The sequence below is a fragment of the Populus nigra genome, chromosome 6 (assembly GCF_951802175.1).
Source record: "Populus nigra chromosome 6, ddPopNigr1.1, whole genome shotgun sequence".
Classification (NCBI taxonomy): Eukaryota; Viridiplantae; Streptophyta; class Magnoliopsida; order Malpighiales; family Salicaceae; genus Populus; species Populus nigra.
In genome coordinates this window covers 3,976,726-3,989,187 of record NC_084857.1, presented here as the reverse complement: position 1 = coordinate 3,989,187, position 12,462 = coordinate 3,976,726, and the positions used below count along the sequence as shown (strand labels likewise).

The 12,462-nt window shown below is 33.3% G+C and overlaps 1 protein-coding gene across 1 annotated transcript; it reads right to left on the bottom strand.

The window, feature by feature from the left end:
- Positions 1-1,458: 1,458 nt before the first annotated feature.
- Positions 1,459-6,673, bottom strand: LOC133696569 (leucine-rich repeat extensin-like protein 2). The gene is made up of 4 exons (XM_062118789.1): positions 6,658-6,673; positions 4,049-4,703; positions 3,413-3,708; positions 1,459-2,581 (listed from the first exon to the last, which is right to left on the bottom strand). The coding sequence occupies exons 1-2, from the start codon at positions 6,671-6,673 to the stop codon at positions 4,051-4,053; spliced, it is 669 nt and encodes a 222-aa protein (XP_061974773.1). The 3' UTR covers positions 1,459-2,581; positions 3,413-3,708; positions 4,049-4,050.
- Positions 6,674-12,462: the final 5,789 nt, after the last annotated feature.

Below are 12,462 nucleotides of genomic sequence, written 5' to 3'. Positions count from 1 at the left end.
TTATTCCCAGATGTACAATCAATCATTAGAAAAAATAAATTTGTTGAAGGGATGGAAGAAGACAAATCCCGTGTCAAAGTGGGAAATTTTAGACCATTGCAGTAATCATCATTGGCATCAAGAACTACAAGACCATCGTGCGGTCTTGGGCCACAATGCAAAACCAGGAACTCCACCTTGTTGGTGTACCGGTAAAGAGATGCACCACTTCTAGTCATTTTTGCGGGCTATTCTTTTGATTTTGATGGATAGTTTGTCCTTATCATTGTTTTCTTATTTGGAACTATATGCAGGTGTTTTTAAAAGTGTGTTTAATTTGAAAAAAAAATTAAATCATTATTTTTTAATTATTTTAATGTGTAGATGTAAAAAAATAAAAAATATATATTTTTATATATATTTTAAAGAGAAAAACACATTCAAAACCAAATATAAACTACATCTTATATCTGTACTGGCTAGTTCTACAGTTTTTTTTTTTTTTAAAAAAAAAGAAGTATTATCTGGGAGGACCAGATTATTGGAAAAGTGATCTCTCCACAATGTGTGGCGATTGCGTTCTATGCATGAAATGACAAAAGCATGCCATGTGTTACACAAAGCTGTGGATGTAAGTCAACGATATTGAACCCTTGATGAAAGATGGAAGATGAAAGATAGACTTTCCTTCACTCTTTTTTTTATTATTATTATTAATGTGGGTGTCCGACCAGCTTGCACGCACCTCGACTAATCCCATGGGTCCTGAAATTAATGACCATATAAGCTTCTAGTAGTCCTGAGATTTGTGGGACTCGAACCGATGACTTTCAAGAATCAAACTTAAAGCCTGACGAGTTGAGCTATACTTTTCAGGGTTGACATTGCTTCTCTCTTTAACATTGAAAGATGGGATTTTCTAAATTCTTGCCTCTGTAGCATGAAAAAAGTGGATTCCAATTAGTTATAAGAAGGTTTAGATTTGAATCCTTTTGTATTTGAAAATGGAATGTGATCAATGGTATTCAAGCGACATCGCATTTATTTTGAATTTAATTATTTAGATTAGATGAAAAATAAAAATATGAATCATGATTGTTTTATATACAGGAGACAGAAAGTTTAAGATTTTACAAAATGGAAATAGAGGATATCGTTCATACGATACTACAGAAAGTATAGCTTTTACAAGCTATCCACAAAAAAGAACCACGCTTTTAAACGAAACTGTTCTAAAGGGGGGGGGGGGAAGAGAGGAAAAGAAGGACTTTATAAGTTGGCCCAAGTCGCTTTGTAGTCCAATCTGATAAGATATACAATGGCAAGGCGTGGTGGTAACGAAGCGCATGCTGTGTTTAAAGGACCTTGATGCTTCCTTTTCTTAAAGAGAAATGCCTTGTCAAGTCACTGCACTAGCTCATTATATGTTTTAATTTTAATATCACATGTATTATTTTAACCAAAAGAAAATGATAAAGATGTAGAAATGGCATGTGAGATTTGAACCCATAAATCCCCGTACATGCATTGATGGGGTTAACCCACTAATCCAATAAATTGACCCACAATTCAATAGCTCAGGCTTTAGCCAGGTCCTCAACCGTGTCTGGCAACTATCTTCTCTGTTGCTTGTTAAAATAGAGCCCATCTACAATCTGGGACTGGCACTACAGAGCAGAGTACAGGCTACATGCTATATTTACCGTCCTGTGATTTATAATCTATATTTCCTGCTTTCCTACGCTATGCTGCTGTATAGGACGGCTGGAGCCTTGATCCTATCCGCTGAAAACACCCTCTCTTTCTTCAGGTCGGTTCAAAGGAGAAAAGGAAGAACAGAGCGTCAAAACAGTCGACCTCGAGTGAAGCAGACAAGTTAAAAAGGTTTTGGATATAATGAAAGCTCATTGATTTTCCCCTTTTCTGAATCTCTCTAGACCAGAAGCACGAGCATTGCCATCATTTCATAATTTTTTACTTGAAAAAAATCAAAGAAACAACAATAATAAAATAAATAGATTAGCTGGCATGATAGTTAAAGAAAAAAGACCAAAACAAATATAAAGTCTTCCATCTCTCTCCAGGCACTTAAGAGATAAAGGGTAAGGATAATAAATAAATAAGAAAAAAAACAGAGAGAGAAGAGAGTATCAGATGGTAGAAAAGAAGACAAGAATGAATAAAAAAATGATATCATACCATGGAGCGAGCGGTGGAAAAATTAAGAAGAGAGAGGGAGAATCAAGGGGGCAAAAAAAAAGAAAAAGAAAAAGAAAAGAAGAAGAACCGAGAACTTCGGAGCATCATTGGCTATGCAAGGCAGGGACTGCAGAACCATAAGTCTGATCACCGACTTGCTGACAATCAAATTGACAACATTTGAGATTTGCAAGGATACTTGTATTCCACCAGAGATCAAAATCTTCATAAAGTAGCAACACAAAGATAACAGCAAAAACCACTGCCTCTCCGCTGACAAGAAAATGCTAACGCCTCAACTTTTTCTCAGTTTGAGATGCCACTGTTAATTATGTTTCTCACCCTGAACTCCTTTCGTCCACATCAATTGAAAATAGGGATATCCATACTTTCTAGCCTCCATCTGATAGTCCAAGAACTAATGCAATATATTAGCATATTTGTATTCTTGTGTGAGTGCATGTGCGCGTGTAGGGGTGTGTTTGTGTGCGAGATTCAGAAACTACTGTTTTTGTAAAAATAGCAATCAGCTAGCACATGCACATTACCATCACCAAACTACTGTTTTTCAAAGAACTTAATGTTGCCATGAATTTAGTAGGTTACCAGTTATCAGGTACATATATACTCTAAGCACATTGCTCTTTACATAAACAACAAAGTTTCTGCACTTAGGAATCTTCCAATAATGAGACTATTCAAAACTGAACATATACTTAAGGAGTGGGATAAAACTTAGTTCGTGAAAGAACGGTGATGTGATATGTGGAAAGGAAGAACACAAACCCTCCAATGAAAGAGAGGTGGCGGCGTAAGGAGGAAGAGAAAAACAACTGTCACTGTGCAAAGCATATACTTGAATAAACTTGCAGGCAACAGGAAATTAAGCGCTACAGCAGCATAATTCACTCAGGATGGGAAAATGAAAACAAAGCAAAAACGCTCTCTCGGATCTTCTCAACATCTATATTACTTTAGCTGTCAGCACCATTATAACATCTATATCAGATTGCTATGCATTAATTTGAGTGAAAGCAGAAGGCAGCATGTGAACCAGCTACTAGTTTACTTCTATTCGGAACTATGCTTTCATGCTTTGTTGAACAATAGAGGCCCATAGGGGAAAGGGCCCTCGGAAAGAGGGGTGGAAGAACACGAAAGTTATATCAGAAATCTTATATAATCTATGAAACAGCTGATTTGATTGAACACTCAAGTGTAAGTGAAATCTCACCTGAGCACATGTCAGGTTCAAACTTCGACACAAAATTGAATGACTGAATTCCCTCTCCCTTCCCCCTTTCAACAAGCATAGGTCTCAAAAAGAGGTGGAAAGAAAAAGGAATTTAGCTCCAACTCCTCCATTACGATTCCTCCATGAACAGAAGAGATGAAGAGGTAAACCCTCGACCTAGAGAATGATTCAAGGCATTCATTCCGGCTTTTGCATTGCAGCCACCTTGTTTGTTGTTCGAGTTAATGAGAAAGGGTGTAGGATGCCACTACCACTCAAGAACACCAGGTGCCAAGCTAATTAAATTAACCAAAGCAATAACAAAAATATTCAGATGGAGAGTAAATAAAAACAACTGAACTCAAACCGAAAACCTAAAACCAGAAGGCAGAGTTAAATCACAGGACTTGCTTATAGTTGAAAACTCATGTGCTATTATTATATAGAATAGCTATCACAATTCCACTAACATTAACCATCATATAAATGCAACAGAGTAAAACTAATAAAAGCAGAATTTATTCCTTTCAATAAAATATTGAAACATGGAGCAGAATCATCCAAATTCACCATAGATTATATACACATGAAACCGTGCAGTGAAACTAAACACAGCCTCACCAAACCAAAATTTACCATCAGTAATCAGAGCAATAATCGCTGTAATCATCACGCACAGCGAGATCATTCTCCACTTTCTCTGCAATTTTCTCCTCCTCGTATTTCAATCCTTCTTCCAGCGCAAGCCCACCTAGAGCCCCAGCAACCGCACCCACAGCCAGTCCCGTCCCAAGCCCCATTCTCTTCCCTCCTTTAAGCCTCTGAGTACCGTGATCAACCGGTGCGGAGGGCCCACTTCCATAACTACCCATTGTCCGATCAAAAAAGGGCCTTGGTGGCATGGGTGGCGGCGGTGCAGAGGAGTAATATCCTGAATAATACGGAGAAGGAGAGTAGGCGTCGTGGTAGGAACAATAATGCGGTACGGGTGGGGGAGGCGGAGAAGACGACGGTGGAAGCGGGATAGTCGGGTAACTGTAATCAGGTGGCGGTGGCAGAGTGACACAACTGTAATAATAGCTCTGTGGAGTAGTAATTCGGTAAACGGGCTGCGGTGGTGGAGGAGGAGAAAACGGTCTTTCACGCACACCTAGTTTGATTCTGATTTTACCCTGAGGGCGACCAGAGGGTTGTGTTAGTTCAAAAGATCGGATCCGGGTTGAGTCATCAGGGTCGGGTAAGTCTTTGAATGCAACCCGGAGAGTGCCATCGAGAGGTTTGGGGGTTTTTCCTTACTGGATTACTAAGGAAAAGACTCTTTAGGCCCTTGTATTGTATAGACTCTATAGAGAGGTCAGTTCGACTCTGCATTTTTATTTATGTTAATTACAGCCAAGTTGCCTTGATGAATGTAAAATTTATATTCCCTTTGAATAAGTTTATCTTAGTGGTACTTTTTTCTCCAATCATTTTTCAGATTTCCATAAACAATTTCTGCTGGGTCATTTAATCCATCTCCTTCCCTTTGTCACTTGTCTTTTCCCTCCCGAAAATCTCTGTATTTTTTATTTTATTTAATCTTATGTTTTCTGGTTACGCTTTATTTCATGCCTTGGTTTTTTTTTTTTTTCATTTTAGTGTGTTCTCGTACATTATATTCTTGAAAAGATTATAACAGATGACTTCTCCAGAAAAATTACTTTATTGCGTATTTAAAAATTTTAAATATGAGTTAGAGTACGGAGAATAAAGTTGATTTACGGATATGATTTAATCAAATAAACATGGTGAAAATCACAGAATGCTCTGTTATGACTGGAGTGGTTGAATTTAAAATTGCTACACGTGATAGTCATAACACGTTGCACGTGTCGAAATTACATATAGCTGTTTACTTGGAATAAAACGAGAGAAAATACATTTAAATTCACTATTTAAATCCAAATCACTAATAAGTTCCATGCTAATCTTTTTAAGATGAATAAGCTTGTTTTTATCATTTAACTTCCTGATAAACACGACACGATAGGTTAATCACCTCAAAAACCCTTTTATTAGTAACTTTTTTCTTAACGAGATCCTCATCTTTGAATTTTTTTAATCCATTTTTTATACAGCTAGTCTGTTCATGCCGCTAAGGTTAGTGGCGAAGTCAAAATTTTTTAAATAAATGGATAAATTATTAACAAATACTATGTTATGTAAATATATATTAGAAATCAGTTCAAAACACATATATTAATTCATATCTAGTAAAATTAATTTAAAAATATTTTTAAATGAAAAAAACTTACATTATAATTGTTATTTTCGAGTTTTAATATTTTAAAACCGCTTCATAAAACTTATATATCTATATGCATATAATAAATATGTTGATTAAATTAATCATACTTAATCATTTCTAGACATTTAATTGATAAATAATGTCTAGTGTTCGTGTAAGAGAAATAATGGTTGGAAAACATGTTTTCTATTTGATATTTTACTTACAAACAAATCATGTGAAAAATATTAAATTTTAATAAACTACTCTATGCAAAAGATGCAAAGAATAGTAGTTTTGCATGAATATTAATTTATTTCTTTATAATAAGAAAAGAAATATTTAACTGATTAAATTAGTAAATTTAAATATTTATTTTGAACATATTCATATTAAAACCTTTAAATTATTATAAATCATAATATTTTTAATAAAGAATAAAATTAAAATTAGATAATAAAATAAATAAAAAAATTAAGGGAAATTTATCTAAAGTATAAAGCAAAAGGTAACAAAAGTTAATTACTTAACTGCACCTGAAGAAAAATTTGAATATTGAAGAGAGCTGAGGAACGAGCTGGACATATATACAAAAGAGAGGAAAGGAAATCAAAAGAGAAATTTGTATAATTAGGATAATTAAAAAAAAAAAGGAAATGAGCTGCAATAACAACTTTTCTATATGAACTACTCACTATATTATTATATTAATATTAAAATATTAAAAAAATAAGGGGGTAATTGCCCCCTTTTTAACTTTCGTGGCTCCGTCGTCACTGGTTAAGGTGTGTTTAGCTTGGAGATATTGTGGTTTTATGTTAAAGATATAATATATTTTAAGTCTAAACCACACTTTTAAAAACTATAAAAATATATTTTTTATTTAAAAAAACACAAATTACCTCTAATTCAAACACACTCTTAGTCTTTTTATACACCCCACTAGTCCGTTAATACTGTTAGTCCTTTCATGACTAACGGTGTTGTAGAGCCATTGACTTTAGAATATTCTTCAGACAATGCTCTTTCATACTTGATAAAGGTTATTAAAATTAAAAAATAGATTAATAATTAAGAAAAAAACTCTAAACAGTAAATATAAAATAAGAAAATAAAACGAAACGAAACAGTAAGTCTGTCCGAATTTATCTTTCAATGATTTATAATTTCACTTTTGTTAATTAAAAAATTATAAACAAAAAAAATAATTATAAAATGTTGTGAAATGAAAATAAAAATAATAAAACCCTGTTAAATCCAACAAAAGTCCTCTCCACCGCTACTCTGTCATTATCACACCATCATCATGAAAAGATATAAAAGATTTATTATTTAAAAAAACATAAAAACAAATTAATCATCTACATAATCATATTAAACTTATTTGTTACTAATCTGTCATCTTTATAAAAACTTTAATAGTAAAAATGTTAAAAAAACTTAAAATAAATAAATTTTTTAATTAAACACATAAAAATAAAAATCCAGGTTCGTGGTTTGTGATAATTTGTTTTTTACAAGAAAAAAAATATGAAGAAAAGATCTGGATATATTTTATTTTAATATTAGGTTTGCTTTGTTTTTGTTTTTGTTTTTGTTTTTGTTTTTGTTTTTGTTTTTATAATTTTTTTGTTTTCATTAGTTATTTTTTAAAATGATTAATTATGCATGAGGCAAAATGATCATTCCATGGGACTTGAGTTTTTTTAATTTCGTAGGTTTTTATGATTTTTTTAAAATATATAAGAGAAAATCAAATAATATTTCAAAGTTAATGACCTTGTAACACCGTTAGTTAAGGAAGAACAAAGGACAAATGATGTGAATGGAATACTGTACGAGTTGAAAGAAAAAAAATTGAAAAACAAGAGATCTGATCTCATTAGCCAATAAGGTGTTTTTTAATATTGTGATCAATTAAATTTTTTAAAAAAATTATATTTTTAATTTTAATTATATTTTATTTTATTTTAATATTAAAAATAAAATTTTAATATATTTTCAAATAAAAAAAAACACAATCAAATTTTACCCGCTACCAAACCTGACATAGTAGTCAGATGCCTCTAAAGTCTTAACCCACGAAACAAGGCAACTCTTTCAGTTTTTCTCGCAACCATCATCAAGTCAATTATTCACCAAATATATATATATATATATATATATATATATATATATATATATATATATATATATATATATATAATCTAAAAGCTATTGAAATTTACTTGAACCAGCACCCAAAATCACAATTTGAAAAAGGTTTGTGAAGTGGTAGACACGGTGAAGGCGGAACGGGCAAGCAGTCACGGTGGTTTAATATTTGATGATTTGGTACAATCTAGGTATTTTGATGATTTGGGTTCGATCAGCACACTGGGTTGATTTTATTTTTTTTGTCACGACCAGAGCTTGGATAAAGGATCTGCTATAATCCAGTGCAACGTTAAATCGGATTTATTCATCTTTATTATTTAAAAATTCTTATGTACATAGATTTATTAACCATTTTTTTAATTTCAATCTTTACATGATATATGGGATTTCAAAGTCAACCACTTGTGTTTTGATTTTGATTTTGATTGTTTTTAAGATCAAGTATGTATTTGTTTAAACAGTTGAGAAACTGTGATTTAACCAGTAAAAAAAAAACATCAATTTTATAATTTTTATGAATTAAAATGTGGTTTCACAGTCTCCTTTACAAACAAAGGCAGCGCCTTAAGAAATACAATAGCGATGACTAGTGGTGGAAGAGGATCAAGAGAAGGGTAAGAGACAAGGTGCCTGCATGGGTGGGGTGTACAAAGTGTGGAGAAAAATTGAAAAACAAAAGGAGTTTTTTTTTTTATTATCAATGTGGATGTTCGGGTTAGCTTATGTGCACCTCGACTAATCTCACGGGCCCTGAAATTAACGACTATGCAAGCCTCTAGTGGCCTAGAGGTTTGTGAGACTCGAACAAGTGACCTCTAGAATAGTTATTAAACCCGGACTAGCCCGGCAGGTTGACCCGGGACTCGGACCAGTTGGAGATTGTTAAAAAACCGGCTGGCGTAATAACCCGGCAAAACTCGGTCGACCTGGTGGTCAACCCATGACCCGAGCAAACCCGGATGAAACTCGGTGTTTTTTTCCCTTTTTAAATGTGATTTTTGTCCTTTGGCGTCCCTATTTATTTCATCATCTTCTCTATAATGAATTGTTGTTAGCAGCAGAAGAGAGGAAATGAGAGTGAGGGACTTATTTCATCATCTTTTCTACAATGAGTTGTTGTTAGAGCAGAAAAGAGGAAATGAGACGGACTTATTTATTCATCTTCTATCCGTTGGAGGCTGGTTGGGCTAGTCTCTTGTGTCTGGGCGGCAGCTCTAGTTTGGCCTAGAGACAGAGGTGGCTGGGGAAAAAGAAGGAGGGGCTCTCTAGTTTTGGCCAAAAAAACCAGGGGGATGAATGAGAGAGGGATGAGGGAAGTTGTGGCTTGGTTCTTTATCCCATGTTGCTTGACGGAATGCCTTCTAGAACGAGAGTAAAGAAAGAAGGGAAGAGAATGTCTTTTATCTATCAATTTTCGATAATCAGTCGCGCATGACAGCTGCTTTTGCCAAGTAAAAAGGAAAGCTTTGGCTGGTTTTAGGAGAGAAAATCTAAAGCAAGGGGGAGCGACGACTTGTTGTTTTATTTGGTAGAGATAGGGAAAAGTTTAGGTTTTGTGTGCCTTTCCTTCAAAAATTTTAGCTGATCAAGAAATATATTAAATTGCAATGTGGGGCATTCCTCGTAGCTTTTGAAGCCACTTGGCCGAAAAATATAGAAACATGTTTTACTAAAAAGAGAAGGTAAATTAAAAAGTTGTGGGAATATTAATTTTCTTAGGTGCTGAAAGCTTTTGTTAACAACTTTTAAAAGAAAGAAAAAGTAGTGAATTTTCGGGTTGACCCATAAAACCCGGGACCTGGCTTCTTGACCGGGTTAATCTCTAGGTCGGGTTTAACAACTATGATCTCTAAAGAGCAAATCTAGAGCCTGACCAGTTGAGTTACATACTTCAAGATTAACAAAAAAAAAATTAAAATTAATTGCTCGGTGAGGGAAATAAAATTCTTAAATAATATGTTGCGTGCCTTGTGATTGTACCAGGTAGCAATCCAAGTGACACTCTACGTAACATCGGCGTGTAAAACTTTTGTGACGTGTTTTAGACGTTGTATAATGTAATACAATATAATCAATTGTGTGGCGTGTGAGACTAGTTATGCATCGCATTACTCTTCTCTTATTACAAATGTTGTTAAGAATGTAATGGAGGTTTTCCACATTTTTTCATCTCAATCCTTGATTTTTTCAGGCAATTTATTTTAGTCCATGTATTTTTCCTGAGCAAACTAGTCCTTGTTTTGAGAGTTCATGCTCCCTGTATTTTTTAAAAAATCAAAGTTTAGTTCTTATGGTGAAACTTTTTTGCAATTAATTTTTGTATGATTACCAGTGATTTATTACGAGGTTGACCTAGTGGTCAAGGAGATTTGCTCCCTTCCATGATTTTATGGTTTCAAATATTTGTACCAGTACCTAGAAAAACCCATTAAATTCACTTGAATGCAAGAGGTCGATGTTAAGAATGTGCCTTCAAGCTCATCCATGAAGAAATTTAGTCTCGATGATGCATTAATCGGCCCAAAAACACTCTTGCCATGAAATAATAATAATAATAAGCATTGAGTAAAAATATATATAAATAAAAATTGAATATTTTAGTTTCCTGATTTTGTTTTTGATATTAAAAAGTTATAACGTGTAACAAACCTCTTATTATTTACAATGGTCCACATTATTTGGTATCAAAATATAACAATTCTTGATTGTTACGTATGCTTTGTTATGTTCTACATAACAGCTATGTATAAGAGAAGTTGCAAACATGATATGCTCGTGTAGAAAGAAATGAGGAAATTCCCTATCATGAAACATGCAAAAACTAATAAGTTATTTTTGTTTGTATCAGTTGCTATCATTTAAAATTTTGATGGTGGAATTCATGATGAGACGACCTTCGTGAAGATGTTGTGTCAAGGGACATGATATGGTGGTCCGTAAAAAGATATTGGAGACTCACGATAGAATGATTCACACATAAGATGTTTTGCTTGATGATAGTTTTGACTGGATGCTGATATTGAAGACAAGGTTCTTCCAACCAAGTTTTTTTAATAGAAAATTAGATATTTATATATTCATGCTTTTTTTTTTCTCCTATATAAAAGAAGTGTTTTTTTTCTATTTTATCTTTATCCATTCAATATTATTAGGTTATGTTAGTTTATATATATATATATATATATATATATATATATATATATATATAAAGAGTTGTCATATTTTTGTGTGGAGATGTAGATAAATAAAAATAAATATTTTGATTTTCTCTTTATGCCTTGTGATATTCTAATTTTTAACTTATAACAAACCTCTTATTTTGAATTCCTGTCTGCGTCGATGTATGAGATATATTATGAGCAATTTTTAGTTAAAAATTATAGTTCCAAAAAAATCTATTAATTTATCTCTCCAAAGACCATATTAATACATTAAATTCATATTGTAATATATATCTATAAAAAACAAGAACAAGTACACATGCTCTTAAATCAACTGCATTGGTTAACAATCAATGATTGATTCATCACTGCACGGCTGGGAAAAAATCCCACGTCATCCATCCTTGTTATTAGTACACATGGCGCGCGCGCGCGCGCGCATATATATTTGTAATCCTACAGCGCAATACAGTTGAAATTAAAGACTGAATTAATTTGAAATTGACCTGCCCATTAAAAGCGTCTCAAATCGTTTACTCACAGCTAACGTGCATACACAAACAACTTACCGGGACCTTATAGATTAGGTCTGTAACCTAACAGATATTAGTTCGCGTTCTTAAAAGTCGAATGGTACTTCTTCGCTTATAAATGGTATGTTATTTATTTAGCATGTCAATTTTGCAGTTGCGAAAGGAGAATAACTGACACGGTTGAAATGAAATTACACAGGCGACTGCGAGGATAATTTATATAAATGGACTAAACGATGCAAATTTTTGCATTACTCGCATTTTTGCTCCCATGAAGACTTAAATCCGCAACCTCCAAATGACACTTTGCATTAATCACCGAGCTACAACATAAAACTAACAAGACAACACTTAAAATAATATTTTAATTTAGTTTATTATTTATATAAATAATTAAATTGACCCCGTCATATCTCATGAATAGTTAAACCAATCCTGGCTTTATTTGTTTTAGGAATTTCTGCAGTAGCCTTTTTATCAAAATCTAGATACAGTGAGATTTGCAGGAATTGGAATTTGTGTTCGAGTTTTGGGCGAAGATTAGTTGTCTTCATTGTTTGTTTTTGTACAACCTTGCAGGCAGAGATCCTGTTGAGTTATATTGACCCAAAAATACCCCTGACTAGGAGAAAAGAAAAGGAAAAAAAAACACAAAAAACACCTGTCTCCTAATAACCCAACTAATAACCCCCGATGTGACATATATAATACAAGACACGGGAATCTCCTAATATTTTCACGAACAGTATCACCGCAATTTTTTTTTAAAAAGTTTATTGAGACAATCAATATTCAATAATTGAAAAGGATAAATTCCCCAAAAAATAAAAATAAAATCCGCAACCACCAAGAGAGGACAAAAAGGTAAAATGACATAGTCTCAACAACCAAAAACTGTCTGTTACTGGTGTGCTTTTCCAAAACGGAACAGTC